This window comes from Pinus tabuliformis, chromosome Q (genome assembly GCF_031772625.1).
Source record: "Pinus tabuliformis cultivar Carrire ecotype Pingquan chromosome Q, CPIR1, whole genome shotgun sequence".
In the NCBI taxonomy this organism is placed as follows: domain Eukaryota; kingdom Viridiplantae; phylum Streptophyta; class Pinopsida; order Pinales; family Pinaceae; genus Pinus; species Pinus tabuliformis.
Genome location: NC_142296.1, coordinates 1103644763 through 1103671990, shown reverse-complemented (window position 1 = coordinate 1103671990; position 27228 = coordinate 1103644763). Strand labels below are relative to the sequence as shown.

The following is a 27228-nucleotide window of genomic DNA, read 5'->3' as shown; positions in this document are numbered from 1 at the left end:
ACATCCATTAATACAAGATACAAACTAGGGCTTGGTGTTACTCTATCGACAACCAATCTACCCTCAACAAGATACTCTGACCATCTGGCTGTCGCATGCTCTCTCAACTCCTCTTGGTCGTACCCTGTACTTGCCTGGTCCTTCGACTCTCGATCTGTAGCTCTGCCTCTATCAATGCTCTAAGCCCATTTGGCCACTGAACCTTGGCTGTCAATCTGCTCACTAGTTGATCGTTCATCCCAGTAACACATCAACACATCGAGACTCCTGTCGAGTTGTTCATAGCTCCACTTGTGAACAACTCTCGATCTGCACGCACTGTTGCTCCTCAACTACTTAGGGACTTCAACCCACTATGATCTTCTTGTGCTGCTCTGATGAAGACCAACAAAGGGCACGTAGAGATGCCACCTATCGCTGCAAGATTTCCATCTCCCACAATGAATATGGGCTAGGAGAACTGGCCATCATCTGCTTTAGAAGCTCTCCACACACAAGTCTCGAACTCCACAAAACTGCTCATGGCTGATCAGACCCTTGAGCTCCAACAACTGCCTCTCTAGCAACAACCTTTGTCCATCAAGGTGTTGCTCACCGGGCTCCAATATTGGACGCTATCTCGCTATCTTACGACAGACCATAAGTGCCCAATCACATCCACACTTGGTCTTCTTTCACGTTGCCCTCCAACAGTCCACGAGGGACCAAGCCCACGCTTTAGCATCGAACCTAGTTAGGGCATCCCCACACTTAGGAGACCCTTACACATCGCTGCCCATAGAGTCCACCAATCCGCCGTTTGTTTTGCAATATAGGAGCTATTGCACAAATCTGGGCACATCAATATGTCCTTCACGTAGGACACCATCAAATCATCATCCAAGGGAACATCTGCAACACTTCTTCCAACAATCCATGTGGGCTCCTCCAAACAACTCCTAAGGCCTCCTACAAGCAGCCCATCAACTGATCCATGCTCTGGTCCACAAATCAATGACCCAACACCCCTCCAAAACATTGTTGTAATGGTGTTTGCTTCTATGTTTGTGACAACCCTGGTTAGGGCACGTGTTGCAGCCTTAAACCCTTGTGATAGTTCACAAACAAGGCCTCAAGGGGCTGCGACATACCTTGGGAAGCCTCTTCCTCACCCACACTACCTTCTTACGGGACTAGTCCACCCTTGACATCCCTTTACGCAACTCCAGTTATGTGCTAAGGCCTGCGGCCTAGCACAACAACCCTAAACCATGAGACAATCCTCCTTTTCGGTGCCCAAACACACTCCAATACACAACGTTTTGACCCTAAGCAGCTCAGCCCACCAGCAAGGCTACTCGGCCTCTAGAACAACAGTCTCGACCCTCTTTTCAACCCAAAGACAGTCCGCTGCTCTTGCAGCTCACTCGGCCTCCATCACAATAATTCAGACCTCCTCAACGTTGTCTAGAGCCTCTCCTCCTTGCTGTAGCTAGGGCAATCTTAGAGCTCTTTCTTAAGAGGATGTTGCACCAAAATGGATGTTCAAACAACTCCAATTCACCCTCTATTTACAGCCAAATGACGGGCTCTAATGAATAGATGAAGAGACACATCTATTGGCTAATTTTACATCAAGCCTACATGACTTGAAAACCAATAATTAATTTTCAACTTCAAAAAATTCATTTCTCCATTTCTACAACTCGAAATTGGACGATTCTCGAAGCGTTGGATTCTCCTTTCCCACCTCTATCGTCTTATGCCATCACATGTAGAAATGTGCCTTCGGAGTTGCCTCAAACACGATAAGGTGCAAAACCCCATACTTGGGTTCCAAGCCCACAAGCCTACTTGTGGCACTTTGACCTCCAACCCTCGAACACTAGGGCTTGGAGTGCCTCCCAAGCTACACAAAAATCAACACATTGAGCAGTGGTAGGTCTTTGAGATACATGAGAGGATTCTCATTTGTACAGGTTGAAGAAGGTGTTATACGAACTCAAGCAACCACCTAGACCATGGTACTCAAGGATTGATGGGTACTTACTCAGCATTGGCTTGACCAAGAGCGAGGTGGATCCCTACTTGTACTACATACTTGGTGATGATCCACTCCTCTTGGTACTTTATGTTGATGACCTATTTTTCACAGGGTTAGAGAAGCTCATTAAGATGTGCAAACAAGATTTGGATTTGGAGTTCGAGATGAAGGAAATCTGCATGGTGCCTTACTTCTTGGGTTTGGAGGTGTGGTAGCAGTTAGGCAAGATTTTCCTTGGGCAAGGGACATATGCAGTTGATATTTTGAGGAGGTTCAGGATGGTGCACTATAGGACTGTGACTACACCTATGATCACCAATCTGAAGACAATGAGTGCTTTGGATCCATAGTTGGTGGATCCCACTTTGTATAGGCCGCTTGTTGGTTCTATGATGTATCTGGTCAACACTTGGCTAGATATATGCTTTGTTTTGAAACACCTTGAGCTAGTTCATGGTGGAATTGAGGTGGGTGCATTGGATTGCAACAAACCATGTGCTCAGGTACTTGCATGGTACAATGAAGTTTGGGCTGAGATATGTTAGGAGTGATTCAATGCTGCTACAGGGGTATACAGACTCAGATTGGGTTGGGAGTGCCATGGACAAGAAAAGCACCTCAAGGTTTTGCTTTATCTTGGGATCAACAACGATTTCCTAGTTCAAAAGGAAGTATACTTTTGAGGTACTCAGTTCAATAGAGGCATAATATATGGCAACAAGTTTGGTAGTTGTGAAGTTATTTGGCTTGACAAATCGCTGACATGATTATTTGATTAGGAGTTGGAGCTTGCTATGATACATTGTGATAATCAGAGTTCTATCAATGTCTTGGAGAATCCAATGTACCATGCTAGGTCCACAGATGAGTCGGTTGTAGATATTCTCACCAAACCCTTGGTGATATGGAAGTTTTGTCTTCTACAAAGATAAGCTGGGAGTGGTGCAGAATACCTTCCTTGCTAAGAGGGAGTGTTGATGATTGTAGCAACAAACAGGTACTTCTGCATTGGCTAGGTGTCAAGCATGCAGGAGTCTCCTTAGCATACTTGCTCAATGTATTGAGTAAGTTGCTTTTCTAATTTAGCCTAAGTCTAACTTAGTAAAAGCACATAATTGAATATGTTGGCTATTGAGCTAAAGAAACTAAGAAAAAGTAAAATTATTTACTTTAGCTAATTCTTTTAATTTCAAATGTCAATCTCATTCATGTGTCACTTTGGAGTTTAAGGTTCGAGATATAGCTCCATGAAAAATCATAAAAGCAAGGATAAGGAGAGGAGAAAGACGTGATGCTCAGGGATGAAGGGATGAAGAGAATGGAAGTGTTGCAACAATGGAGAATATTCCAGAGAAGGAAGATTGGGTAGAGGATGAGGTCATACTAGTTTTTTGAGCACCAGAGTTCTAGAGAGGCACACATGGGAGTGAGTTTTAGCTTCAAAGAGGCTGCATGAGCTAGGGTTTGCATAGAGTAGCTAGTAAGCTACATGTGTGATTGCAAGGAGAGATTTGGGCTGCATGCATAAGAGAGATAGCATGTGAGTTGTGTGTGTGACATTTGGGAGAGTGTGAGGCTACATGTGTGAGTTTTTGGAGGACTGCATGAGCGAAAGAAATTCAGCTGGTGCAGTATTGGGGTTTTTAGGGAATCAATTTGTTTAGGTTCTATTTCTGTAAAAGAATTATATTTCTTTGTGGGCAATTTTTAAGTGAGCCCTCACTGTTCAGATAATAAAAGTGAAGAGTAATTGGAGAGTTATTTCTTGTGTAAAATATTTCCTCTCTGTGGTTCCACTATTTAATTTTTTGTTAAAAATTCTAGTGTGTTCTACATTCAATGATTGTAGAGATATTTTCCTGGGTATAAAAATTGTTTGAAAACTAAAATAGATCTGGAATTAAGAAATTAACAATTTTATTAAGTCACAAGTGAAATAGAAAGACTATTATTATTATTATTTTTTAAGGTTACAAGAACTAACAAAGAGTTAGAGATCTCTCCAAACTCTAGTTGTAGATCACCTCACTTATCTTAGTGGAGAAAGAGGTATGGAGGGAAGTGATATTGGATTTTTCCTAGAAGACGGAAGGTACAAAGTTGAAACACATGAAGCAAAGAGCCCTGACAATGAAGAGATAATGGGGAAGTGAAGCCACCCTCTAAAGTGTTTAATCAAGTTCTATGGGTAGTGTTGATTGGATTGAAGGGAAGTTCATGGGTTGGACGTAGAGTGTTGAGTTTTTTCATTGAATACTAAAACCTTTGTTTCAACAAATGGGATCATTTGTGTCGTGATACATGTGCATGTTTGACATTTATCTATTTTATGTATTTGTGTTGCATTTTTATTCTTATTTAAATTGGCACTTTTTTAAGTTGGTCCATTTTAGAAAGCCTTGGATACTTCATCTTTTGTTATCAAAACCTTGAAATTGTGAGCAGCGAAGACCTTCAATAAACCTTAAACATATGGAAGGAGATAGTCCTTTTAGGAGGGAAATGCCACCTCACTTCCAATCATGGGAAAATCTGATTTGGGCATTTAACTCTTCATCTACTCTCGCCAACAAAATGGTCACCTTGAGATGAGTAAGGGGTCCATATTCCAAGTTCTTAATACGACATTCCATTTTTGCACTTTGGTTTTTGCTCATGCTATTGCCTTTCTTTAACATCGTTGATGCATTTGTTAATAGTTTACTTGCGCTTGTGAGGGCATCGTAATGGGTGATAGTAGGGCAAGGAAGCATTGATACTTAGCTTTTCTCCTTAAATAAAAGTAGCGAATAAGGAGACATTGATGTTGGATTATCCATCAAGGAGTCCTTGGTTTTTGAGTTGCTAGAAAGGTATTTTGCAATGTTCCACTGAGTTTCCTGGATGGGGAAACGCGGGAGTGAGGATACGCACAAGGGGGATGTATATAAGCAACCCCAAAATTTAGGAAAAATTTGGGGAAATGGGAGTATGTCAAAGTCATAAAAATTATAAATTATTAAAAAATAGAGAGGATGGCTGGAAGATCAGTAGTTGCTGGATCCCAGCCCTCTCCTCCTAGTCGTTTTCTTTCTTTTCCTCCCTTATTTCATTGATATATTAATTTTTAATATGGTAATTTATTTATTTATTATTATTATTATTTATTTATTTATTTATATTTATTTATTTTTTATTTTTAATTTATATGTGAAAACTCTTTGACTATTAATTTAAACTTAATTTATCTACAAAAATTAATTTAAATATATTTTAATTAATTAATTTAAACTATTAATTAATTTTAATATGGTAAAATTATTATTATTATTACTTTTATTTTTATTTTTATTTTTTGGGTATCAATTAAAACTTAATTTACATAAAGTTAATTCTAAAATTAATCTATTTTTAATATACTATTTTTTTTTACCATTAAATAGACCTTGAATTAATTTTTATATTTCCAACCCTTGAGTTCTCTAATTTTTTGACGAATATTTATATTACTAACTAATATTTTTATCTAACAATTTAAAATTAATTTTATTCTTATTAATTAATATATTTGAAATTATTTATTTATGTTATTATTATTAATTTTACTTTATTAATATATTAATATATTTGAAATTAATTTATTTTATGATTTACTTATTATATTATATTAATTTATTCTATATTAATAACCGAATTTAAAAAAAATAAAAAAAATAAAAAAAATAAATACCCCTTATCATGGTCAAACTAGCCGTTATAACTAACTAATATTTTTATCTAACAGTTCAAAATTAATTTTATTCTTATTCTTATTAATTAATATATTTGAAATTATTTATTTATTTATTATTATTATTTAATGATTTACTTATTATAATATATTAATTTTACCTATTCTAGTATACATTTCTAACAATTTTAAATTAATTTAGGTTTATTAATATATTTAAAATTAATTTATTTTATGATTTACTTATTATTTTATATTAATTTATTCTATATTAATAACTGAAATTTCTTTTATATAAATAAAATAAATAAATAATATAAATTAATATAATACCCCTTATCATGGTCAAACTAGCCGTTATCAGGTCAAATCGAGCTGTTGTCTTTTTAGTTGTTACCTTATCGAGAAATCTGAGTCATTGGATATTCTGCCCTGCCTATTTAAAGTGCATAGCCAGATCTGCTGGTTGGTTCGAAACGCGTCGACAAAAATTTCTCCATGTGATTTTCGCCGAAGATATGGATCATAGAAGTCTCAATTCATCCTAACTTCTAAATTAGTAAATAAATCAGTACATCTAAATATGATCATCGTTTCGAATTAGACTCAGTTCTGCAATCATCAATGTAAATTACTAACTTGAATTGATCACACTATGCAATGTCATCTAATGGTCATTATGTTATGCAAGAATCACATTACATCATCGAAAGTAAAATCATATGACAATGACATTATGCTGAAGTCTCCATAGTAAACACATAGAAATCAGTGAAATACTAGTAAATTTCTCAAAAAGTACTAAATAATGAATCACAACTCCAATCTAGTGGCTCCAAGTCACAAAATGAAAATCGCAGCTCCAATCCGCTAACTCCAAGTCACAAAATGAAAATTGTAGCTCCAAATGTCTTAGGCCCCCGGTCGATGGTAAATCTGAATCATAGCAAATTGCAAATGGAAAATGTCGAGCAGCGGTAGCAAGAAATCTCTGGCGGCAAGGTAAAATGTTGAGCAACAGTAGAAGGAAAATGTCGGGTGGCACGGTAAAATTGTAGGTTTAATGAGAAATGTGAATGATTATGTTTTAAAGTTTTAATTTATCTTTTAGTTTTTATTTTCATTTTTTTTTAATTATATTAAAATTTGTCATTTTTTATTTTTATGTTTTTAATTGTTATTAGCAAAAAGATTAGGGGGGACGCGCCCCCCTAGGACACTGGTATTTTGTGGCTATAGCAAAGTGTTCTCCTTGTAGAGGTCTTGAGATGACATATCTTTTACTTGGATCTAGGAGCTGTAGTAATTTTTGTGTCCCTGTAGCCCTTCTAGTTTTAGTTTGTTTGCATATAGTTTAATGCCCACAACTTTGCATTTCACATGAGGAGGATTTTATTATGCTTTTCTCTGGAAAAATTTACTTAAGAAAAATTACACTTCAAGTACTTATCTCTCCCTTATGCTCAACCTTCTAGAAAAATGTGCCTTTGTTCTTGAACCCAGTGCCTTTTTCGGACCTCTTCCCAGTGCCTTTGTCATACTTCTGCCTTAGGATTTATGCTCAGATAGTCACTAGAAAAATTGAGCTCTGCTCTAGGCACCCCAGGAATAGTAGACTGCTTGCCCGAAGCTATCTCATCGCCAGCCAGACATCGAGCTTTAGAGAGGGAGGATGGTCGACCTCTATGGAGTTTATGCGGAGGGGGGGAGGGTATGATGTCGAGCCCGATATGATCCAAAGCCTGACGTTTGGATTTTGAACGGGTCAGATATCCAGATGTTGGGGGGGCTAGAGTTGTAGATGAGGATGGAGGCGGAGGGGAAATCGACAGTGAGGGAGGGATGGGAGAGAAGACGGGGTGAGTGGAAGCAAAATCACAAGAAACCGGGATAGAGGCAGCAGGAATGGAAGCAGAGCCCATACCAATAGATAAACCAGATGATAAGATATCATGTAAAGATGAGCTGAAGTGAAAGAGATGCTCTTACCCGAAGTGACCGAATCTCCGGAGGCCACTGGGGTTCAGGTTGGAGGCGGGGGAGGTGGGAGGAGGTCTGAGGGGAGGCCTGCCACGCTTCTTCAGGGTAGCCTGTGTAGAGGCCATCACATTTGCTACCGAGACTGTTTGTGCTTCTGCCATCCCTTCTAGAGATTCTGTATTCCGGCACTGTTCCCCCTGCAAATGAGCTTCCTGTGCCAATGGATCCTGAACCGGTGTCTTTTTGCTTGCCCTTCCATTTAGGGGGCAATCTTTGAATAGATGCCCCACCTTATGGCATCTCCTGCATCTAAATGGGACTCCCTCATAGTCTAGAATATGCATCCTTGATGCATTTCTCCACTGGATGTTAATGTGTTCCAATAAGCCATTTGTGAGATCCAGGTGAACTAGTATCCTAGCAAAAGCCATATGCCCCGTGATCTGAAAGGAATCATCGAAAGTGAGGTAGGTGCCAATAGCATTCCCTATCCACTTGAAAACATCCTCCATCTAGAAATGTACCGAGAGCCCCGGGAGACATACCCAAATAGGCCCAGCATCTACCCTTTCTTGTTCTGGGTTGAACATCGACGACCATCTCCTAAGAAGCACTGGCGCTTGATTGATATGCCAAACTGTGGAAAGTACCCAGTTGGTGTGTGCTAGGTAGCTGAATCGAAGTGCGAACCATCCTTTAACAAATGTTTGAACCTTTGGGGGGTCTTTCAGGTGATGACCCCAAACCTCTGAGGTCCATTGTTGTAGTTGTTCCACACTAAAATGTCTGCCTCGAACACGGCCTACAAGCACTTTCTCTGCTGTGTCCATGGAGTCCAATAACTGTGTGTCCTCAGTGAGCTTTAGGAAAACCTCACAATTCCGTAGCTTTAGACACCTTTTCCTCCTTGAACCCCCGTATTCTAGCAGCATATTTTTCAGATTCCGAGAGAGGTCAAGCAGCCAATGAATTTGGGGGTGCCCTAGTTCCCGATGGGGCCATCGATGGTATGGAGGCGAAGATGCCAGGGATGGGGCCAATTCCAGTGAAATTGCCCAGGGGAGGAGTCACCGAGGTCAGATGGGCAGACGAGACTAGCACCTGAAAAGCAGATACCAAGGGGTGGACTGTAGAGGGTATGCAAGAGATGGACGAAGGCGGGTTCGATTCCTGGACCTCCCCAAGGGTTTGCTCATTAGGGTTAGTTGGTGGATCTGCAAAGGCCAGAGAGTTCGGCAAGAGCAGCTGCGAAATGTAGTCAGGTAAAGATGGGGCGTCTTTAGGCAGAGTCATAGATGGAATGCGAGAGCCGGATATGGTAGGAAGGGCTTCAACTTTGTCGGAGAGCTCGCTATCAAATGAGAAATATTCTGCCGTTGTGGTCCTGGGATGCGTCTAGATGGGCACATCCTTTGAAGGATCCGCGGAATAATCTATTAGCTCATCCATAACTGTCGTAATTGCAAGTTGCCAGTTGCCTGCAGAGTCGATGTTACAGGAATGGAGGTATGTCAGTGAGAGTAAGTGGTGGTCCAAATCCAAGTTGCCTAAAAACCCTAAAACCGGATGATCGTGCCCGATGCTGATGAAAGGTGAAGGAAAACGGGGAGATGTAGGGGAGAATCTGTTACGGGGGCAGTTGGTAATGCCGTATTGCAATCTCGGAAAATCGCATACGTTCCTGCAGTGAAACCCTAACCCCATCGCTCTCACGAAATCAGTCACCAACATTCTTATTAATATAACAACTTTATATTTATATTTATGTAGAGTATCTTGTCAATATCCGAGCTAGAACCTCATGTTCAAGATTGACGAGAGCCAAGCAACATTTATATTACTTCGCTAATAATGGATTTAAAAAATTGGCTGTGGCCATTGGTTTACCACTTGGGAAACCAACCCAGTAGCATAGCAAAATAGCTTTTGTCTAGATAAACAGTTTGACTTTGCTAACAAAATTTAAAAGGTAACTTAGTTTTTGTCTATCTATCCAACTGCTAACAAGCATACTAGTATTTCTATTTACGATTGTAGCCTTGTTGCTAGCATTTGATAAAATAAAAGTATTTAGAAAAACCATATATTTGGATGGTGAGTCAACTTGAATCGTATCAGGATAGGTATCCTTTTCTTCAGAAGTTGTAAAATCCAGGTTTGCAAGTTTCATGGCCAAGATGGTGACCTTGTCATTGAGCTTCCTAGTTTGTTTTTGCATCTAATCGATGCACAATATATCTCCTATTGAGTTTTTGAGCTCTCCACCAAGTCTTTCCCCATGATGGTTTTTATTTGCCAATAAATGTCTTTGGTTTGCATGTATTTGTTTTATTGGGTCCTGGTGTTGATAGTATCAGGGATCTTGCCTCCCACCTCCTTTTCTACTTTTGTATCAGTTATAAACTTATAAACCTTCTTTCTATCCTAGCTTCACTTTCAACCTCTTGAATTTCTCTCCTAATTTCAGGAGCGGTGGTGTGCAAAATATAGTAGTGGAATGTTTTGTCGAACGTTGGGCTTTGGAATAAGGAGGGGTAGGTTGAGCTCTTTGTCCTCTATGACCCCCAACACTACTAGTGTGAACCATCATTATAGGAATGAAGCCAGACAATAGGTGACCATAGCAAAAGAATAGGGGATGAGAAGGTAACAAGTAGGCTAATTGGATTAGAGAGATAATAGGGAGTGCAGAGGATTTAGGAGCCAAGGGATATGTTAGTCTGAACTAGAGAAATCTACTTACTAGGAAACTTATTCCTAAAATTGATAAAACCAAATCTAGAATAGACAACTAAAGTTAGTTTCTGAAGGAGGGAAGACAACTAAAGAGAGTTTTTGAAAGAGGGAGAGGAATCGAAAAATGGAATTATTAAAGGAAAAAGCCCCAACCATTCTATGAGCAGAAACAATACTATTTCACAAAAGGAAACCACTGTAACTGGCACCATGAGTTTGATCAAGGAGAGGCAAGAGCCAATCTGTAACCCAAAGTTTGCTAGAGGATTTTGTCACCGTGAGATTTGAAGCCAAGCCGGAACTACCGAGAGCCATGGGGTATTAATCATCGAATTTGCAGTTTGTGCCTCTTGGTCGACTGTGCAAAGCTCCCTCCACGAATTTGACCATAGCCTGATCTTTGCACAAACGAAACTTGTAAACACTGAAACTTCTCCCTTATAGACAAAACATGAGAAATCAATGAATATCAAAGAGTTATAGGCAACCAAAATTAAATTCATAATTTTCCAATAAGCTAGAATCCCTGGGGCTTCCTCACAATGATCCTTTAGTGTGCTCTAATATCATCAATACACAAACTCCTATAGCCATAAAACCTTTCCGCCTAGGCACGAACACTGCACAATAGTGGAAAAAGGTCGGATTAGCTACTGACTGAATCCACCATACTATGTGAGCTGACTTCTTCCCAACAGCCATCGCATGCATGGTAATAATTCTGCTGCCATCGCCACGTGGGAGGCAGTATAGGTCACCACCTTCCCTTAATGTCTCCTTGCATAATAACCTTTGCAAGAATCCAATGTTCACTCGCTATGGGGAGGTATTTATATTTGATACTTTAATATTAAATATTGAATTTTTCATACTACAAAGTGTGTGTGTGAGTGTATTAGATATTAAGTATTGTTAGGACATCTCATAAGAAGGATTTCAGCCCAAGCTCCTGCATAGAATTGGGAATGAAAATGTAGCTGTGTTCTATAGAATGCCATTTTTAGGAACATAGGTGCCGTATCTTTTGTATTTAGGGGGTGCATATTAGATTTGGAATAATAATAGTCATAAGAGATTGCTAAGTTAATAACATGTAGGTTGTGTCATAGTCATTTTTTATAAGATGTTTTTGATGTTTTGTATCTACCTTCTAGATTGCCTTTTTTCAGACACTTACTTGATGTGTAAAGAGTGTTCTATTTCATTTTCTCTTTGTTTCTTTTTAAAAGCAATTTTATTTCATCAACTAATATAAACTTGACTTTTACAGAGTGAATATGTGGCTGCAAGCGACAGAAGGCGCGAATATGTTTCTGGGTTTACGGGTAGTGCAGGTAGGATTTTTCTTGCATACACATATTTTTCTATGAATCTTTTTTTAACCTTTTATTCATTTGTTTGTATTTACAACAGAGGGCTTGATATGACTCTCACCATTTTTGTCATTGGATAACATTATTATTTTTGATATATCTATTCATGTAGCTTGTTATAAGCGAATGCCAAAAACATTTCAACCCATAGCACTCGATCTTGAGATTCATAATATGTATGTTGTGTGTGCAATATTTTAACAGCTCTTCATGCAAAAAATATGTATACATGTACAAAATATATTTGAACCATAAGGATATTCATTTTTGTTGTTCACATGCTATCAAAGCTGTATTTTTAAAACCGAAGTTTGTGAAAGCTATTTTGATTAATAATTTCTTGGTGTTTTGAGTATTTACTATGCGTTTATGCAAGAGATAGACTTACTTGAAGATGAGATCTGCTTGATGCCTTCAAAAGTTCTTCAATGGTATCCCTTCAAGATTGCATTAATGATACTCCCAAGGTGCTTTGACCCTTTCTTCAAGCTTCCTTCAATTATGGTCCCAAGATGCTTGTTACTTCTTCAAAGATGTCTTCCAATGTCCACAAGGAGATATTTCAAGACAGAGAGAGATCGATGTCCCTTCCCAAGATGCTTTCTTCCAAAACAGAGAGATCTTCCAAAAACAGAGAGAGGTCTTCCAAAAGAGAGAGATCTTTCAAAACATAGAGAGGTCTTCCTTTTCCCAACATGCTTTCTTGCAATCAAAAGCCTTCCAAGTGTCTTCTTCCAAGAGCCTTCAAATCTAGTTGCCTTTCTTCAAGGTGAATGAGGAGCCTTCTGTCCTTGAGCCTTTCCTTATGTCCTTCCTTGTATCCTTGCAAGGTGACTAGAATAAATGTCTTCCTCTTATGTTCTCAACAGTGATCTTCCAGCTGCCTCTTCCATCACCTTAGCTCTGATATCATGTTGAGAAATTAATAGGGCATCACTTAGGGTGATTTCGCTTTACTTGATAATTGCTTGTGATATTATATTAACTTCTTCTCTTGATCTGATTATGTTCTTCTTCTTCTTCCTTATTTTGTTCTTAACATCAAACAATTACCAAACCATAAACAATGAAGATCACAGAAAAACAATGAACACAAGATGTAGTCTCCAAGCTGGGGAAAAACCCGTCCAAGGGGAAAACCCAGAAATAGCTTTCTTCTCTTTTTATAGAATCAATTCAAATGAAAAATCCAAGATCCAAACTTCAAGACCAAGACCTCCTCCAAGCACCAAGTCAGCCCTCCAAAAATCTCTTTCAAACAAGTCAAAGATCAACCAAGTCAACAAAGGTCAAACCTCCTCCAATTTGCTCCAAATCACAGTTTTGGCCCTCTACCTCAGGTCTGAAATTTGGACCTCCAACTTCGGCCCCTAACAAACTGCAGAAACCCTAGCTTTTCTCACATGTGTGAGCATAAATGTGTAAAAAAGTCAAATTTCGGTTTCTTCTTGAGATTCTTCCTTCTCCTAGACCATCGCTCCTTTTTCTTCTTGCTTCTTATTGCAGATCGAAGATGAGATGATTGTGTGCTAATGAGGTTGAAGTTCCTTCTATATATATGCTTCTCATGAGGTTGAATTAGGCCTCTTCTAGGCCGACTTCCTTTGGTAGGGCTGACTTGGTCTTGGAGGTTACAAATGACTTTCTAGACACAAAAATAATATCTTTTACATGTTACAACTTGCCCAAATGGGTCTTATACAAATGATAATGACTCTCTTGACTCATGAAAAATATTCTTTTGACTTGACAAACCCTAGAAGCATAAAATGTATGCTTGACCTAATTGACCAATCAAATGGAGCATGAAACCCATGCTTGAAAATAATATTTTTCTTTCTTCTTTTGCTTGTTACATAAGATATACATAATGACATGAGTACAATGACAATTATGAAGACAAAATATAGTCACTTTTTCCAACAGCCAGTGCTTCAACACATGTTGTGCCACACCTACCTTCGTGCCACTCTAACGGGGTGCTCCCTCTAACACTGAAACAGATCCTGTTGTGGCAATCTTGGCTGCTCCCTCTGCCATTCAGCTCCTTTGGATTAGTTACCATGGAAGTGGCCATGGACTGGCTGCCCATCATCCTAAATCTCTGAAGGATCATAATAATATGATTCGTTGGACCAAGGAAGATCTCACCTGGCGTCTACCACACTTCTAGTTCCAAGAAGTAATGTATCAAACCAAGATCCTTCATCTTGAACTTATAGGTCAACTTCCTCTGACATTGAAGCATGGCTTGATTGCTCCTATCACGTAAGCAAATCCATCTGCCATTGTTGCTCCCTCTGTCACATGAGTTTTTCTGCTCCCGTCAGAGAAAAGTCATATGATAACAGGATCAACCAAGACTCATCACATATCTATCCATCCGAGGATATAATGCCCGAGGTCCTTACAAAGCCTTATTTAGTCTACAAACATGAGATTCCCTCTCATGTACCTCAAAGCCTTGAGGTAGCTCTATGTACACTTCTTCTTCCTCAATTATCCGTTGAAGAAAGCGATCTCCACATCTACCTGATGTAATTTCCAACCCATATTGAAATCAACAAAAATAATAGTTCTAAGAGAAGTGTACCTGACAATTGGAGCAAATGTCTCCTCATAGACCTTTCCGTCGTTCCGGGAAAATCCTCATTAATCTTGCTTTGTTTTATCTATCGCATACTTCAACTTGTAGATTCACTTGGAAGTCACCACAGACTTCTCTTTGGCACAATTTCCTTCATCATGGCATCCTTCAAACTTGCTGCCTTGCCTGCTCCCTCTGAACTAGGAGCTCTTCAAGTCATCAGACACGGTTCTAGATGTGAGTACAATTCCTCCCTCTTGAATTGAGATCACTCTAGGAGAATCCTCTTGTCACAAGCTTTGCTTTGTTCTTCCCACTGCTTTCATCTGCTGCCAGAGCCTTGACAGCCTTCACGATGTACCTGCAACCCTTATTAAGAGGTCATGGAAGAAACGATTACAATTTAACAAAAGAAACAAATACAAGAGGCTAACTAATAGTAAAACAATAATAATCAAGGAAGAGAGATATAAAGTACTTATCTTTGAGGATTGTAGGAAATTGTCATCTCCCTCTTGATCTTTGCCTTCCCGCAGAAATCATTGAAATCCATCTGCAAACTCATCATCCTCGTCATCATCATCAACATGTTGCTTTCATTTCCTTCCTTGCAGTTGTTCCTGAATAACCCTCCTCAGAATATGTGCTGACAAGATCAGACAGGACATATAATGACTTAGACCGTGTCTGCTGGTTCTTACTTTGCAAAAAGTTCATGAGGTCCACTTCAATTCTTGGTGTACACTGCTTTAGAGATTGATGCAATGTGCTTTTCCCTTCAATTTGGGAGGCCTAAAATAAAATTCAAGACATATTTAGAATCAAAATATGAATAGACAGATATTATAGCAGTAACAACTGTCTCCTTAAGTTTTGTATTCTTATCATTTGCCAGTGGTGCTAACATTGAAACACAATTTCAGCAACCCACTTACACTGGAAGTTTCATGATTCATTCCTAACTTTGTGAAGGAAGATATAACAAACTCAATAGTCACCTTGGCCTTTGCTGCTCATCATGTGAACGGAGTAAGGCAGGAAGGACCAAGTCTATGCTATAAGTATTACTTACAATCTCCAACGTTGATGAACAAAGTTGCCTAACTAACTCCTTTGGATCAACCAACCGTGAAAAGACCTGAATTAGGATCCTTTCCATGTACCCTTCAAATTGCTTTCGACAAGCTGGTATCAAGTCAACAAGTGTGAAAAGTGCTGCCTGGGCCACTTTATGATGTGGATCATCCAAATTCCAAAAAAAATTTCATGACCTCAAAACTTTGGGTTATGTCCTGTACCCCTTTAAGCCCTTGCTGTAGCATTTTCCATAAGTAGTTAAAAGCAACAACTCTAGCAGGTCAATCTGCACTAAGTCCCTCTGTAAGGGCATCATTGAAGGACATAAGACTATCCATATAATTAAACACTTCCTCTGCTGGTAGTTGGTTATCCTCAAAACTTAATCTATTGATTCCGGATGACCTTTCTGGCCCATGCTTCAAATACTTTTCACACTGTCCCATTTTCCATAAGTAGTTAAAAGCAACAACTCTAGCAGGCCAATCTGCACTAAGTCCCTCTGTAGGTACTAAGGGCATCGTGGGGGGACATAAGACTATCCATATAATTAAACACTTCCTCTGCTGGTAGTTGGTTATCCTCAAAACTTAATCTATTGATTCCGGATGACCTCCTGGCCCATGTGTCATTCCATTAACTGATCCTTATGTAAACAACATTCTTCAAGTTTTACCATGCAAATTTTCAAATTTTTTTCAAATACTTGTCTCACTGTGGCATTTTCCATAAGTAGTTAAAAGCAACAACTCTAGCAGGCCAATCTGCACTAAGTCCCTCTGTAAGGGCATCATTGAGGGACATAAGACCATCCATATAATTAAACACTTCCTATGCTGGTAGTTAGTTATCCTCAAAACTTAATCTATTGATTCCGGATGACCTTCCTGGCCCATGCTTCAAATACTTGTCTCACTGTCCCATTTTCCAAAAGTAGTTAAAAGCAACAACTCTAGCAGGTCAATCTGCACTAAGTCCCTCTGTAAGGGCATCATGGAGGGACATAAGACTATCCATATAATTAAACACTTCCTCTGCTGGTAGTTGGTTATCCTCAGAACTTAATCTATTGATTCCAGATGACCTTCCTGGCCCATGCTTCATTGCATTAACAGATCCTTATGTAAACAACATCCTTCAAGTTTTACCATGCAAATTTTCAAATTTTCTTCAAATACTTGTCTCACTGTAGCATTTTCCATAAGTAGTTAAAAGCAACAACTCTCGCAGGCCAATCTGCACTAAGTCCATCTGTAAGGGCATCATTGAGGGACATAAGACTATCCATATAATTAAACACCTCCTCTGCTGGTAGTTGGTTATCCTCAAAACTTAATCTGTTGATTCCGGATGACCTTCCTGGCCCATGCTTCCTTAAGAGTGGTCTCTGAAAATTTGGTATTGAACTATACTGTAAATCCTTGGATGGGGCACATCCAAATATGACACACTCATTTGTGATTCTCACTTAAGAACACACTTTGGTGCTTTAATCTCATTACTCTCTTGAAGAGAAGTTCATTCCATTAACTGATCCTTTTGTAAACAACATCCTTCAAGTTTTACCATGCAAGTTTTCAATTTTCTTCAAATATTTGTCTCACTGGCCTTCCTCAGTCCTGAGGTATCTCAGACTTGTTCCATGAACTTTTGAGCAAAAGATTCATACCTTAGGTTATCAATATTATAGGTGCCCAACTTTATCATAACTTTCTTTAAGTTTTCGACTAGGGCTGCTTCCTGCTTCACTGGTTCAAGTCTTCAAAAGGTTTTCTCCAGAACATGTAGACATAACACAAGGGGTCTGCATTCAAATTCAGATCTGTGCTAAAATTTACTTAGAACAATGCTTCAGATATGCCCTAACTAGGGCTGATTTTACCTCAGAGAATAGGTCTGAATATGCCTTAATTACAGGTCCAAGAATGGGCCTCAGGTAGCCTGAATTGCGTCTCAGTAAGTTGCCTTAAACAGGTCTGAAGGTTGCTCAGAACAACCCTAAACAGGGGCTGAATCTGCCTTAGAAAAAGGGGGCTGAAATTCAGCCTTTGAGACAGCTGCAAAAAAGGCCTTAGGAGGGCTGAGACTGGCCTCAGACAGAGTACGGACAGAGGCCTCAGACAGACTTGTGGTGGGCCCAAAATTAGGTTCTCCTGAGGCTTGAATAGGTCCGAGTTTCAGGTCTCTGTACAGGGATAGGAATGTATCTTAGAACAACGAATTTTCAACATAACAAAAGTAAACCAAGACAAGAAGAAAATCGATCTTCTTTAACCCTGATCACTCTACTTCATGCTACAAATAAGCCTTCTTCATTTCTTCTTAAGTGACTTGAACTACTTCAGATATATCTCAGATTGATCCACGAATCTTATTAAAGATACTTCAAAAAGCTGCTCATAAAACTGGCTCTGATACCATGTTGAATTTTCATGATTTCCTAATCTGATAATTACTTTCCAATGTTTCTTTAACCAATTAACCTTGTGTCACATTCATCATTAAACAATTATACATAGAAAATATCAACAGTAAAACAATAATGATAGTATGATCACGAAGAGACAGCCAAACACAAGAGACACAAAAGTTTACTGTGGGAAAATCCTAACTGGGAAAACTCAACAATCTTTTCTTAGGAGGAATTGATCAATTCTTCAAGAGTACAATCTGAGTTTCGTAAACAACCTGGGAATCCCTAGGGCTTGACCAATCCTTCTCCCATGGATAGATTTCTAGGGCTTGACCAACCCTCTTTCTTCATACAGGACAAATCCCAGAACTTTGACCTTTCTTCTTCTTCCTTAGATAAGTAACTCAAATCTATCTCTTGCTTGATTCGTCCTTGATGAAGATTTGCAGTTCCCTTTCCTTGGTGATTTTCCACGAAGATTATCTCCAAAATGAGAAGGGTTAAAGCCCTATTTATATAGTTCTAAGGTGCCCCAAAAGGTGGGTCAAAAGGCTGGGCTGACTTGACTTCTTGGAGGCAAAATTCAAATTTTAAATTTCGTTTTCCTTAGGAGCCTACTTGAATAATTTTGAATCAAATTCAATTTCCTTCTTTTTGGCTGACTTGAATACCGACCAAAGCTACAATAAAATCGACAGTTCTTGCTTCAATTTTTTTTTTTCATGAGCTGCTTCTTGCTGGGCTGCTCGCTCTTGGGCCAATGTTTCCCTTTTTTCCTGAGCCTTTTCTGCTTTTGTATGGGCAGGATTGTCACCTATTCTTGAGATATTCTGAAAAACTTAAAGCATTCTTCTGCGTAAGTCTTTGATTGCTACTACCACCTGTACTTGCATTACTTGCATTGATATTTCAACGCAGATCTTGGATCTTATCCGTAGAACATCTGGTCCCCAAAACACAAAACGTCAATGCCTCAAAATCTTATTTAGCTCTCTTGATGTCCTTTAATTGGTATGCCCCCAGGTGTAAATGCATGTGTGGCCACAAATGCTTTTTGGTTCATGAGAGTGCTCCAACTACCCTAGTGTAAACCAATGTTCCACCAAGGTTCTGGGACGAGGGGGCGAGGGAGCAAGGATACGAGGGAGTGGCCTATGCAAAAGCTCCCTGCCAATTTTAAGGAAACGTGGGGGGAAGTCAAGGTCTTAAAAGCTTATAAATATAAAATATAATTTATAAATTGAGTCCACTATGACAATTGGGTTTGAATTGAAACGCTGCAAAGCATGATCATTGATATGAATATCATTATCTAATACCATATAAATTTAAAATTCTAATTTATAATCATACATCATACATTATGATTAAGTTTAAACCATATTGATGTTCCACTTCCTACCATGAACATTGAACACTGAACAATGAATAATGACATAAAATTATAAAAGTCAAATCTGATACATCAAGAGTCAAAATTTTATAGTCGGAATAACATAAGAACATCAACATATTGAAAGATAAACGAGCACATATTGCTCAAGCCTCAAGGTAATGCCCTGCTAGTCTCTGCATCCAGCTACTGCATGAATAAATAAGGATCAACCATATCACCATCTGAATCTGAATCACTAGCATTCTCAAACATGCTAAGTGGCACACCAACCAACCCCATCTGTCTCTCATCAAGTCTCTCCTCCATATCTACCTGTGCATCATCCTCTGGATCAACATCCCATCGTGTTGCTGGTCCCTTCAAATACTCAGGTGTCTTCCTATGCTCAAGACGTAGGGCACTGTGCACAACGACTAACTTCTCCGCTCTTTTAGAGGTAAGCTTGTTCCTCTTGATAGAGTGGATGAAGCTATATGTGGACCAATTCCTCTCTGCTGTAGAGGAACTACTAGCGTCTTGCAAATGGAGTGAGGGGCCAAAGCGAATGATGAATTAAATTTATAAGAAAATGAATTGAAACCCTAAAGTATTAAAACTAATGTTAAATTTTAATTATAAACAAAAGTTTATTTAAAAAAATCGGGCCTCTCGAGCCCCCACATCCCCCCTCGACCTCCCACGTCCCCCCTCAACCCCCCTCGACCCCCCACGACCCCACCCCCTCGACCCCCCACGACCCCCCACAACCCCCTTTTCGGAAACGACCCCTCAGCACAAGGAAACATCCCCCTGCGTACCCTGTTTTTTGGGAGCGTGGGGAAACAACCCCTTCTCATCCCCAAGTCTCCGGAGCGCGGGGGAGCTAGGAAACTAGACCCCTAGGGGTGGGGGCGAGTCCCCGTGGAACAATGGTGTAAACTTGATAAGCTATTTCTTGAAGCACTACTCCATCGATTATAAATTTGGGCAGTAGGTGGGGAGGTTAAGTTGATCCAAATACCCTGAGGTAAGTGCCATCTTGGTCTACAAACCAATCACTAACTGAGGGCATTACTTACTCGACCCTTTTAGACATACATGGAGCAACTTCATTGAATAATGATTCATACAAAGGCACCAAAAAATCTTGGAAAAATATGTGCATATGCCCATATGTAGTGATCCTCCCAAATTATTTTGTAGTAGATATAGATTGGTTCCTTGCGAATTGTCCGTCTCCAGCTCATTGTTAGGAATGCCATCTTAGCACAGACCTAAGTTGCACGAAACGGGGAAACGGAAACGAGTTTCCGAAACGGGAAGCGATACGAAACGCAACCTCCCCAAATTTTGGAAACGGGGAAACGCCGAATATATATATATATATTAAAAATATTTAAAAATTATTAATATATATATGTGCAATCATAAAGCATTAATGATACATTTACATTATATGATTATAATTTATTACATTTAAACATTAAGATTAAATTTACATCACATATACTCATGAGTCATGAATAATCAATAAAAAACAAATCTATCAATAAAAAACGTTTTTCATATTTTTGGCTTCCTAAACCCTAGAAAAATTGAAGAAATAGTAAGAAAAACTAAAAAAATGAATGTGGCTTACCCAAATTAATTATCTGTGGTTGAGACTACCCCGAAATGCCAGAAAAGAGAAGAGAAATATGGTTGTAGCTGAGCCAAATCTGCTGCTACTGAAATCTCCTGCTGAAATCTCTTTCTCTTGCTGCTGAAATCTCTTTCTCCTGCTGCTGAAATCTACTTTGCTCACTACTCAAAACACCCTAGCTGAAACAACTGCCAGTCTCTAAGAGAAACGACTTGTTGAATAGTGTGATGAGAGAATGAGACAAACTGCTCTTTTATAACTTTATAATAGGTTTCTAGAACATCCTGGAAACCCTAAAAAAATTTAAAAACAAATTAAAAAAAATAAATTAAAAAACAACTGTTTTTTTGGGGAAACGTGCCCTGTACGGCTTGGAAACGCGTTTTCGGCCGTACGGCCACGTTTCCATTTCGGGAAACGTGGCCGTACGGCCGAAAACGCGTTTCCAGGCCATACGGTACGGGGAAACGCGTTTCATTTCGTTTCCCCTGGGGAAACGACCCCTAGGGCCACGTTTCCTGCAACTTAGGCACAGACTATGTTTAGGAGATAAGAGGCCATGAAAAATTGACGTTGCTAGCCTTCCTTGGGATATGGAGCTTGTTCAATGCTTTCCCTCAAAAAGCTTGACTGGATGCCTGCCTAGTTAAATATCCTTCCCTTGACTGCTACAATGTACATGAGCGGAACCCATCCTTCAGGGAAGGTCTCAACATTGGATTGACCATATAGTTGGCACCACATTGGAACCACCGGTTGGAAAGGGGTTTTCAACATATTCACTAGATATTCCTTGTTTGCCTATGTTCTCAAAGTCCCTTTGTTGGTCCACCATGTCTTAAGCAATTCTCTAGGAAGTCTATTAGCAAGTCTTCATTCAAGCACACTTCTTCTTTGGGTAGCTCATGGTACATTTCAATATAAGAGGCAGTGCAAGAAGCAATGGGTTTCCAACGATTGTTTGTGATCATGGCTTCTTCCAAGTTGACATGTTTCACTAGCCATTCTACAACTTCAACACATGGGAAAACAAACAGATGAGCAACCACTTTTGGCAGCCAAGATCTCTAAACAACCTTTGTAGATCTCTGAATTTAGGTTTTTTTAGGCGGAATCTCTCTTTGAAACAACTCATATATCTTTGACCATGTGTATGTGGTATATTTATAGATGAAGCACGAAGTGTGTTGGTTTTTGGAAGCAATAGACAAGTTTTCTAGTCTCTATGGTGTCTATGAGGCTAAGGAACACATTTTCTCCAATACCTAGAAAATGTTTCGGAAGAAATGCCTTAATTAGATTAATTAGCCAATTATTAAATATTTTCATAAGTCTAACTTAGGAAAACTAGTTAATTAAATCAAATTAATTGAGGAAAATCGATTTTTCTCTAGAGACTTCTAGAAAAGTCACTTGATGGGGTCAAAATGATCTTAGCCATCGATTGTGATTAGATCGTGGCCATTGGTTGCTCAACGAAAGATTATAAGAGCAAGTTGATGGGGCTTTGGGGAACACACAAAGATACCCAGTGAGTGTGAGGGCGCCGAGGGAGACACCAACAACGTGGTTTAAACAGTGAGTTTGGGGAGAAATTTTTCAAAGAATATTTTCTCAGTGATTTCCAGTTTCCAATGACAGGAAGGAGATCGATTTCTTCAGCAGAAAAGGAGGTTGAAATTAGCAACGTGAATTTCTAGTTCACCAGTGCGAGTGGCAAAGGAGCTTGATTCAGTGGCTAGTTGCCAAAGACATTACCCGGAGGCAGAGCAAGTGGGTCAGATGAGTTAGTAGAGGTCGATTTACTAGCAGAATAATTTTCCCAGAGGAAGTGCAAATTTTTGGAGTAGTTAGTGTGAGTAGGCAGTACAAATTTCTGGAGCAGCTAGTGTGAGTTGCAGGGCCAATGCGAGTTGCAGGGAAGAGTGCCAGTTGCAGAAGGAGGCCCATTTCATTTGCAGAGGGAGACTTTTGTGTTTCTTGATCGATTTGGTGAAGAGAATATTATTTGCCGAAGCTTTTACAGTGAGAGGCAAGTAGTTGTAATTCTCAAATTGTTGCCAGAGACATTACCCAGAGGCAGAGCGAGTGGGTTAGATGAGTTAGTAGAGGTTGATTTACTAGTAGAATAATTTTCCCAGAGGCAGTGCGAATTTCTGGAGCAGCTAGTGTGAGTTGCAAAGCCAATGCGAGTTGTAGGAAGAGTGCCAGTTGCACAGGGAGGTCCATTTCATTTGCAGAGGGAGACTTTTGTGTTTCTTGATCGATTTGGTGAAGAGAATATTATTTGCTGAAGCTTTTACAGTGAGAGGCAAGTAGTTGTAATTCTCAAATTGTTGAAGATTTATTAATTATATAAACCCTCATCCGTAGAACTGGTTTTCCCCACATTGGGGTTTTTCCAAGGACATTTGTCAAAAAATACCTGTGTCAATAATTTTGTGTGTGCATTATTTCTTAATTCGTGTATTTATTTGTGAACATTACATTAGTGAATTAATCATTATTTGCTGTAATTAAATTTACGAAGACAAATAATTTCCAGTAGATAAAATAAATTCTAGTTGTTGCAATTAAGGAAATTTCTCATGGTATCAAAGCTGATAGAAGCGCAAAGGGTTTGCAGGAGTAAATCAATGCAGTGCATAGGAAGAGAGAGCCGAGAGTTTTAACCTAGTTCGATTTCTTCAGTTATTGTCTAGTTTATTTGAGTTTCACGAATTTCCAGAGATGACTACAACATGTATGAAAGATCAGGGTAGGTTGGATGGAGCCTCCAACTTTGGTGTTTGGAAAGCAAGGATGGCATTCTTTTTGTATGAGTATGGATTGAAGGAGTATGCGGAGAATGTGATTGCCATACCGTAGATCCACAATGGCTGGCCACCTACAAAAGGGAGAATGCCAAAGTGAAGAGGATTATCCTTGATGGAGTCAAGGATCATATTGTTTCACATATCGCAGATGTGGGACACAATTATTAGTTTGTACAAGAATCCTCGAGAGAATAAGAAGTTGATTCTCTGAGAGAAGTTGAGGACCATTAAGATGCATAAGGGTGAGGACGCTACATCCTAGCTCACCGGAGTTCGACTTACCAGAGATGAATTGGATGCAGTAGGAGAAAAGATAAGCGATGACAAACTAGTGTGAATAACACTGAATGGGTTTTCCAAGGAATGGAGCATGTTCATCCAAGTAATTTTTGGGTGGGATACACTTCCAGGTTGGGATCTCCTATGGAGTGACTTCACTCAGGAGGAGCTTAGGCTTAGCTTGGTCAATGGCACCAATAGCAGCAATAAAGCACTGAAGGTAGAGAAGGAGTAAGAAAATGTAGTCCTAGTAAGAAAAGGGAAGGCGAAGAAGGGTTCCAATAAGGGACAAGGCTCAAAGGGAGACAAGAAGAAGAAAGACCTTTCTAAGGTCAAGTGTTTTAGTTGTGGTCAGCATGGACACTATGTCGGCCAATGTATTATCCGAAAGAAGGAAAAGAAGGGGAAGCAGATAGCAAATTCAACAAACATTGAGGATTTGTCTTCTACGTTGGAAGATGAATTTGCTCTTGTAGCTTGCCTCTTTAGCTCCATGTCCATAGGTTTCTTGTATATTGACAGTGGAGTGTCAGCACATATAACAGGGGTTAGAGATTATTTCTCTAGTTATAAGGAAGACGAGGCGGACTTCCAGATACAAATGGGAAACAAGATGAAGTGTAATCCTATTGGGAGAGGTACCATCTACATTCAGAGGGACTCAAGCAAAAGCAACTGTGTTACAGATGTGTTGCAGGTGCCAGGTTTGGGCATGAACCTGATTTCATTTCTGCACTACAAGATAAGAGGTACGATGTTTGCTTCGTGGGACAAAAGTTGTACATCAAACACTAGAGTTGGAAGAAGGTCAAACAAATTGGGGTTCGAAGCAACGAGTTGTAAAAGTTGCAGTTCAATTCTCCAAAGTCATTGATAGTAGTAGCTGTAGCAGTGGCAGAGACTCGGGAGAGTTACGACATAGGAGGATGGGACATCTACATCATGGAGCACTCAAGTTGCTTAGGGAGATTGTGACATGAGTTCCAGAATAGAGCACAAAATGCAATGATATGTCAAAGCGTGTGTACTTGGGAAATTCGCAAAGGCAGTGTTCCCAAGAAGTGACAATAGAGCTAGTGGTGTGCTTCAGTGAATACACTCAGATATTTGTAGCCCCTTTGTCTACCAAATCTCTAAGGGGTTATGAGCACTTTGTAACCTTCATCGATGACTACTCCAGGGAAACCTGGACCTATTTTTTGAAGACAAAGGACGAGGTTTTCAGTCGCTTCCAAGAGTTCAAGGATCTTGTGGAGAACATAGCAGGTAAAAAGATCAAGGTGCTTCAGATGGATAATGGATGCGAGTACACTGATAAGGCCTTCATGGGGTTCTATGTGAAGGAGGGCATTAGGAGAGAGTGGACAAATCGATACAACCCACAATAGAATGGGGTTGCAGAACGAAAAAACAAGATGATTGTTGGAGCAACGAGGGCTATGTTATATGACCAAGATATGCCTAAATTTCTATTGGTAGAGGCATGTAGCCCAATAGTGTACATACAGAACATGATTCCTTACAAAGCATTAAGGAAAATAGCAACAGAGGAGGTCTTCACGGAGAAGAAGCCAAAGGTCAGGCACTTCAAGATATTTGGCAGTATAGCTTATTGTCACGTACTAGATGACAAATTATAATATCCCTAATGGATATTTGAACAGTAGACACCAGAAATAAACTTGAACAACAAAATAAACGTAAATAGACATACAACCAACAAAAAATACACAAATAGATGCCGATAAAATCACTAAGCCATTTTATTAATCCACTGAAAAGAGTACATCAACATGAAGAAATAGTGACACTTGAGCTTGCCAAGCAAGTGAAGCGAAACCCAAAAAAGATATCTGACCCAACTTATGAGTGGATCTGGCAATGATGTAGATGGCTCGGTGAGAAGACTGCTGCAAACCGGCTACGAGAAAGCTTCTCTCTTCAAACTCCATTTAAGCACTGTGAGATTCTTGAGTGAAATCTCCTTAAGAGTGTTGGGTTTTAGTCCAACACCCACTAGCATACCCAATGGTTTCCGTCCTGGGGCTACCAGTTTTCGTCCTGGGGCTACCAATGAAGTAGAGAACCTGGTTCTTAACCTCTCATACAAGAAGTAATATCAAATCCAAGTTGACCCCTAATGGCCGCCTCCTCCTCATTTATAAATCTGATGGACCCCTCTAGAGCCTTTTATTTTATTATTATTTTAATCATGGAGCACTTTTCCCTCTTTTATTCCAATTAAAATATTCTTTTTAATGTGGGAAGAGTAAATTGGCCACCATGCTTCCTCAGGTCATTGAAAATCACTTCTAACCATCCCGTCTTGTAGATCTTCTCGTTTCGATTGCAACGACCTATTATACTATCAAATATAGCCATGGCAAAGACAGGAGTGTGAAGGATAAGCATTGAATTGCATATATTATTCACAATGATACACACACACACACACACACACACACACACATATATAATACATTGGAGTGACCTTTGGTTTCATATTCCATGTGGTCCCTTGGACTCCCTTTGACTGTTCAACTTCCACATCAACCCTTAGAGGATTAGGTGTCCAACATTCCCCTCTTAATTTGAAGGGGTATGTGTGAGTCCAAGAAGAGAGCTGTAATACAAAGTGTGCAAAAATGAATGGCAGTACTAGGTTGAATGTGCTCTCTAAAATGTTGGCATAAGGTGGTAGTTTAAGGATGACCACCAATAGTGGAACGCTTAGTGTAGTTCCCAGAACTCTTGCAAATCTGGCATGAAGTTGAAGTTTTCTGCTAGAGGAAGTGCTCCTAATGTTTTGAAGAGGGAGACCTTCAACCTGGAAAGGGAGGTCTCACCCCGCATAAAAAGGGAGAACCTCAACCTAAAAAGGGAGGTCTCAACTTGCATAGATGGTTTAAGGTTGGCCACTAGACAAGGGCATGCTTAGGGGCATCTTTGTCTCTGGCTACAACTCTAAATTAGGCAGTAGGTTCAGGTTGTGGCTCAGGCTCACTTGATGTGGCTTTGAATCTTGTAGATGACCATCATTTCCTCTCCTGTCAGATACAAGGAGAGAAGATGGAGAAAACTCAATTGCAAGACTGTTCAATACTCTAAAACAAGTTCTGACATATGATTGAAATGTCTTATTTGCTGTTGAAGCCCATTGCTAAGAAGCGATCCATCCAAGGTGAATCTTTGTTCTTGCAGGAGGCTTGTTTTTTAAG

The 27228-nt window shown here is 39.5% G+C and overlaps 1 protein-coding gene across 1 annotated transcript in view; it reads left to right on the top strand.

Moving 5' to 3' along the window:
- APP1 (aminopeptidase P1) overlaps nucleotides 1–27228 on the top strand; it is a 256238-nt gene that overhangs the window by 30754 nt on the left and 198256 nt on the right. Inside the window, exon 2 of the mRNA XM_089385818.1 lies at nucleotides 11719–11782. Coding sequence (XP_089241944.1) covers nucleotides 11719–11782 — 64 coding nt within the window. The remainder of the gene's footprint in view (nucleotides 1–11718; nucleotides 11783–27228) is intronic.